The following is a 6,745-nucleotide window of genomic DNA, read 5'->3' as shown; positions in this document are numbered from 1 at the left end:
TATACGGTTATTTTTTGTGTGTAATTAACTTATTAGTGCGGCACGGCGGGCGAGTGGTTAGCGCGCAGACCTCACAGCTAGGAGACAAGGGTTCAATTCCACCCTCGGCCATCTCTGTGTGGAGTTTGCATGTTCTCCCCGTGCATGTGTGGGTTTTCTCCGGGTACTCCGGTTTCCTCCCACATTCCAAAAACATGCTAGGTTAATTGGCCACTCCAAATTGTTCGTAGGTATGAATGTGAGTGTGAATGGTTGTTTGTGATTGGCTGGCGACCAGTCCAGGGTGTACCCCGCCTCTCGCCCCGAGACAGCTGGGAAAGGCTCCATCACCCCTGCGACCCTCATGAGGAAAAAGAGGTAGAAAATGAATGAACTTATTAGTGTCTCCACACAGTCTGATGGTCATTTATTCTGACCTGAAGACATCAACAGAAATGCAATTCCGACCCCAAATATGTATCTCCAACTCTCCAACACCTCTGCAGTCCTCCGCGGAAAGACACTCCCTTATTGTCACAGCGAGGTGCATTCAGGGACACGCCATGTGTGGTTTAAATAAACAGAAAGACAAAGACACTCGGTAGAGATACTCTCATTGCGGAAGTACAATTTGTTGCATTTAAGTATGCTCAGAAATCTCAGAGAATATATCTAGTACACTCATTCATTAATTTTCTACCGCTTTTTCCTCACGAGGGTCGCGGGGGTGCTGGATCCTATCCCAGCTGTCTTCGGGCGAGAGGCGGGGTACACCCTGGACTGGTGGCCAGCCAATCACAGGGCACATATAGACAAACAACCATTCACACTCACATTCATACCTATGGACAATTTGGAGTGGCCAATTAACCTAGCATGTTTTTGGAATGTGGGAGGAAACCGGAGTACCCGGAGAAAACCCACGCATGCACGGGGAGAACATGCAAACTCCACACAGAGTTTGGCCGAGGGTGGAATTGAACCCTGGTCTCCTAGCTGTGAGGTCTGCGCGCTAACCACTCGACCGCTGTGCCGCTCTAGTATACTCAATAGTGAATTAAACTTAAAAAATAACCATTGAAGGCTCTTAATAACACGATTAATTGTGATTCCAATGTTCTGCTACTATTAAAGACACTGGTGTGTGTTGTCTTTTAGCATGATTTACATTTTCAGTTAGTTTGCTTACCTGTACAAAAAATACATACCTGTTTAAATACATTCAAGTGTGTCCGCCATGTTTGTGTGTTCATAAAATACAGGAAAAAGAGCGTATTTCACGCACAGTTGCAAATGTGATTAATCGTGATTAATTTGAAAAGGGGTTAATTAGATTAGGATTTGCCCTACTTTATTGCGCATGTGACATTAGGCCGCGTGTGCTACTGTATCGGTGCAGGTCGCCGGCGGCTGAGCAGGTCAGTCGAGCATGAACAAGAGGACACACGCACACACACGTCTTTTCCTCACATGATGATGTCACTTCCTGTTGTTGCGTGTCTGCTCACAACGCAATTTGTGTTGATGTGTGTGAGGCAAACGTGACCTTTGACCTCAGGGCTAGAAACGTCAAAAGTCATGATGGTGCTGATGATGAAGGCTGAGGTGCCAATCATCAGTCGCCGTGGTGACCACACACACAGCTAATGGTCTGCATGTTGTGCTGCATCCTAGACCTCAGTCACCCCCCCCCTAACCCCCCCCCCTAAAAAAAAGGAAATCAGCAAAGCTTCTCTGCAGTGGAAGGGAAGTGATGAGGGAGGGAGGGGAGGAGGCAGGAGGGGGATGAGGAGACACTCGTGAGAAGGAGAGCGAGAGAGGGAGAGGAGGACAAGCTGCAGTTGGGAGCTCCTCCAGTGAGCGCACACCTCCTCGCATGACAGCAGCACCTCCTCGCTCTGCAAGGTGAGTCACGTCTTTTCCTCCTTCCTCACGCTGACCTTTCACCTCGCCTCACCTCTTGCTCGCTGCGTGTTCCTTCGTGTGACCGCGCACCACGTGCGTGCTCTCGTGTCTGCGTTAGCAGGGGGGATGCGTGCGCTAGCGTGCGCTGTGACAGTCGGAAACCAGCACACTCAATCTGCCCCAGGAGAGTGTGTGTGTGTGTGTGTGTGTGTGCGCGTGCTCTAAAAACTCCTTGCAGGGGAAGTCATCCTCTGATTGTGTTCCAGCACACTGCAGCACAAACCCATCATGTGTCTGAGTGAGTGTTTATGCACTTAGTTGTGTTATGTTGTTGCTGACATGTGCTATCATTCAGCACCTTGGACAGCTCATCATGTATGACTACAGTACCAGTTCTGAGGTCGATGCATGTTTGCATCATTCCCTGTTTGTGTTGTCTTTGAACTCAGTAATTAAAAGAGGGCGGAGCTTGTAGCTCGTCCAGTCACGTGACTCTCAACTATTTTGTGCTGAATGTGAAGCTATTGATGCTGAATGTGTGTGTAGCACATAAGACACACACTCACAGGCATTAGTTATGTTTGTTGCCAGCTAATGATGGTGATTTGGCAAAGTTTTGCTGCTAATGTTAAGTAAGGTTGAATATGTAGCCTGTTCAAGTCGAACAGCACCTTTAGCGGCAAAGCTAATCATCACCATGGTTGTTTCTCTCGGCTGCCATCATTGTCTCAATCCTGCCCTCATCATCTTCATCCCCTTATGCCTCTTCCTCTTCAGTCTTCTTGTTTATTCTACACACACACGCACACACACACCGGTTTAAATATGTCCACTTGTTGGTGCCAGTTGGCGCCGGCTGCGTCCAAGGGACATATTGCCTCTCAATAGAAACACCCCCCCTCCCCCGGTGACGGCCACATAACCTGAAAACGCCATCTGTGGAGCCAAGTTTCCATGCTGACCCAAACACTTTCATCTCTCGTCGTCTGTCGCACCGAGCCAGAGAGTCACATGACTCTCCGGGGAGTGAGAGGGTGGTCTTAATGAAGTCAGGATGATACTTAACGGTCGACCTCTCACCCCTGCGCCCTCAAAGGCTGGTTGTCCTCCTCATCTTTCTACGTCTCCTTTGTCTCCTAGATGAGTTCCTTCAGCACGCGGGCGTTGACGCTGTTGTCGTCCATGTTTGGAGCGTGCGGGCTGCTGTTGGTGGGCGTGGCCGTGTCCACAGACTATTGGCTGCTGATGGAGGAGGGCGTGGTCCTGCAGCAGAACCAGACCACCGAGGTCAAGATGGCGCTGCACTCGGGCCTGTGGCGCGTCTGCTTTGTGGCGGGTGAGGTAGAGCTTGTTAAGGCCATGTCGCCAGGCGGCCATGTTTGTTTGGTCTGCTCCAAAAGGTCAGCAGGCAAACACTCTGGCGGCCTCCAGTGTGTGTGTGTGTGTGTGTGTGTGTGTGACCTCTTTTTAATCCCCAGGACCCGAGAAGGGCCGCTGCGTGGCGTCTGAGTACTTCAGCGAGCCTGAGATCGAGATCACCACAGAGAACACGGCCAACATTCTCAGTGAGTGCCATCGCCGTGACGACAACGATGTTGATGATGGTGCTGCTCTGACCTCTGACCTTCCTCAGAAATGGTGCGCACGGCCACGCCCTTCCCGGTGGTGTCGCTGCTCTTCGTCTTCATCGCCTTCATCATCAGCACCATCGGTCACCTCCAGCCTCAGCGGACCATCCTGGCCTTTGTGTCCGGAATATTCTTCATCCTGTCTGGTGAGGCTGCATCACGTGTAATGTGTGTGTGTGTGTGTGTGTGTGTGTGTGTGAGATAAATGCATGTTATGGTGCACAAACTGGACCTCCTCCAGCTTCTCTCAAACTTCTGTGACGACGCCGTGACCCAAGAGTGTCCCGCTTTTGGGTCAGCGCCGTCTGATGTCGCTTTGATTTGGACTCGCTGGTGAAAGGCCTGCTTGGGGGGGCTTGGTGGAGGGGAGTGGAGGGGTGGAGTGGGGGGCCCACACGGTGACGTCACACTCCTGCAGCCTGGTAGGACAGCGGGGAGGGCCGTGTCCTCTTGGCCACCTCCATGGTTTAGGATGACATCACCTTCTTCTGCAACAGGCAGCGTGTATGTTCACGCTGGGAGGCGTGCGTGCTAACGTGCACGCTTGTTTGCTCGCCATCCTTTAACATCACGTGATCTGGAACATGCCCGGCTACAACCCTGCCACCTTGTGGCCAACACCGGCAATTACAATTTCACTTCCTGACAGACAAGCATGAAGTTCTTCATGATGTCAACTTCAAATGTCTATACTGTATAAAATACAATATTACAATACAATACAATACTGGACATACTGTATATACTGTATATACCAGGGGTGTCAAACATACGGCCCGCGGGCCGGAACCGGCCCCCAAGGAGGTTCGATCAGGCCCGCAGGATAATTTGAAAGTGGAAAAAATGCATAAAAGACATGGAATTAATATGTTTAATTCGCTGCAATTCATGGATTATCGGCTAAGAGGCGCACTCTTTCCATCAGAGTAGAAGACAAGCCGCATCACTGAGACAGACTGAAAACAGCAGACGGTATCAATGCGCCATCTGCTGCTTGTTACGACGTTGTTAATACCTTGGTCTCTACCTCTCCGCTACACCCTCATTAGCCAAAATGTCGTTATCCAAACGGAGAAAAGTAGATAAGGAGTGTAGAATTTTCAAAGAAAAATGGACCACGTCCTATTTATTTACATAAATGATGAGAGATGCACGGAAAACCTTTGTGCTTGGTGTGTTTGCAACAAGTTTCGGTATTGAAGGAATATAATATTCGACGCCACTACGAGACTCATCACAGCGAAAAATATGACGGCTTACTGTTTGCATTGAAAGGATACAGCTCTGTGAAGATGAATCCTTACTGTGGTGATTTAAAAAATGTGCACTTTAATGTTAGTCAGCAGCTTCAAAACAAAAGTCGTGTGATGGAATTCTACTGTTCATACAACTCCATAAATTTTCAGTATATATTGTATGTGTATGTATGTTTCATGTATGAAGTTTACAGATTTACAGGACAGCCGAACACATTTAAAATCACTCTCCTTAGTTTGTAAGGTGTACACAGGGATTACATTTAGATTTTATATGCGTATGTGTAAGTGGTTTAAAAATCCCTTTCTTTAAAAGTCTCATTTAATCTTAAAGTGCATTACTATATTTTTCAGTACCAATTAAAGTTTTGTGCCTTTGTACAATCAGTGGGATCAGTTGCAATGCATATTTGTGAATGATAAAAGTAAATTGCACATTTGTCTAAGGAAATATGAGGTGTTTCATAAAATGTTTTGTAAAAGGATAGTTCATTAAATTTCAATATTTTCCTAATGTTCCTAATGTGCTTCTTTACACCAAAACAAAGGAAAGACATGATATTTTGGTTATTTATAGCAGAGTATGGTATAATTTTAATGGTCCGGCCCACTTGACATCTCCCTAGGCCGTATGTGGCCCACGATGCGAAATGAGTTTGACACCCCTGTTAATGACTACATGCCTACACTGTGTGTTTAGGTCTGAGCCTGGTGGTGGGCCTGGTCTTGTACATTTCCAGCATCAACGATGAAGTGATGAATCGACCCAGAGAGGCTGAGCAGTTCTTCCACTATCGCTACGGCTGGTCCTTCGCCCTCGCCGCCTCCTCCTTCCTGCTCAAAGAGGTGGGCGCCGTCTCACCTCCATCAGTATTCATCAATGACTGATTGATTTGTCTCCAGTCCACTTGTGCTCCTCCCACAATGTCATTGCAACCTTTAGTTCCTGCCTCCTTCAACCATCACTCCACTTCCTCATTTTCTTATTCCTTCTCTCCTTCTCATCGCCTTCTCCAGTCTCCTTTTTTTTGTTCTCCCAAAAGCTGCAGAAAAAGGGATTAGAACACACACACACACACACACATGCACGCACGCAGTGTGTTGGTGGTTCCAGGGGGCTTGTTGCAAAGATGAACACAATGTGGATGTAAATGAGCTCAGCATGTAAACATGAATTAATTGTTACAATGGGGGGCCACAGGGGGGCGCCGAGCTCCTTTGTCAACAGTTAACTTCAGGGGCAAGAACACTGATGATTTTGGTGCATACTCCTTTTTTAGGTTGCGTGTGTGTGTGTGTGTGTGTGTGTTGTTGAACTAAATGCAAAAAGAAAACTCTTCAGTGCACGAACATGTCATCTTGTTGCCATGGTGACTGCACCAGCATCTGCTTTAGTGGTCAAAATGTGTAACTGCAACCGTGATGCAGAAGTGGTGATGTCGCTAAAAGATTATAGCACTTACCAAGCGTTGTGTGTCTGTGGCCGCCATGTTGCAGGGTGCAGGCGTGATGTCAGTGTACCTCTTCATGAAGCGCTACGCGGAGGAGGAGGTGTACAGGCCGCACCCCGCCCTCTACCGCCCCCGCATGTCCGACTGCAGTGACTACAGCGGTCAGTTCCTCCATCCCGACTCGTGGCCCCCGCCCCAGCGTGCCCGCAGCGCCTCCGACGTCTCCTCGGACATCTCCATCCAGCTCAACCAAGCCACGCCCAGTCGGGTCCAGGCTGCTCAGGCCACGCCTTCCTCCTCCTCGGGGCCCTCTTCTTCCGCCAGCTACCACCTCCAGCCAGCCTCCTCCTACCCCCATCCCCTCCATCAGTCCACCGCATCCGCTCTCCAGCGGGCATCTCACCCCCACATGGGCTATCACCTGCCCATGGCGGCCCCGCCCGCCGCCATTTTGCCACCACGGTATCACACGCACATGCGGCTGAGCGCCTCGCCGTGCTAGTCAGCCTGGGGAGGGGAGTGCACA

At 49.3% G+C, this 6,745-nt stretch overlaps 1 protein-coding gene across 1 annotated transcript; it reads left to right on the top strand.

The window, feature by feature from the left end:
* The first annotated feature begins 1,760 nt into the window (after positions 1-1,760).
* On the top strand, positions 1,761-6,735 carry cacng7a (calcium channel, voltage-dependent, gamma subunit 7a). Its single transcript, XM_058046481.1, has 6 exons — positions 1,761-1,884; positions 3,025-3,220; positions 3,363-3,449; positions 3,518-3,658; positions 5,469-5,614; positions 6,266-6,735. The coding sequence occupies exons 2-6, from the start codon at positions 3,025-3,027 to the stop codon at positions 6,719-6,721; spliced, it is 1,026 nt and encodes a 341-aa protein (XP_057902464.1). The 5' UTR covers positions 1,761-1,884; the 3' UTR covers positions 6,722-6,735.
* Positions 6,736-6,745: the final 10 nt, after the last annotated feature.

This window comes from Doryrhamphus excisus, chromosome 14 (assembly GCF_030265055.1).
Source record: "Doryrhamphus excisus isolate RoL2022-K1 chromosome 14, RoL_Dexc_1.0, whole genome shotgun sequence".
Classification (NCBI taxonomy): domain Eukaryota; kingdom Metazoa; phylum Chordata; class Actinopteri; order Syngnathiformes; family Syngnathidae; genus Doryrhamphus; species Doryrhamphus excisus.
This window is presented reverse-complemented; position numbering and strand designations above follow the sequence as displayed.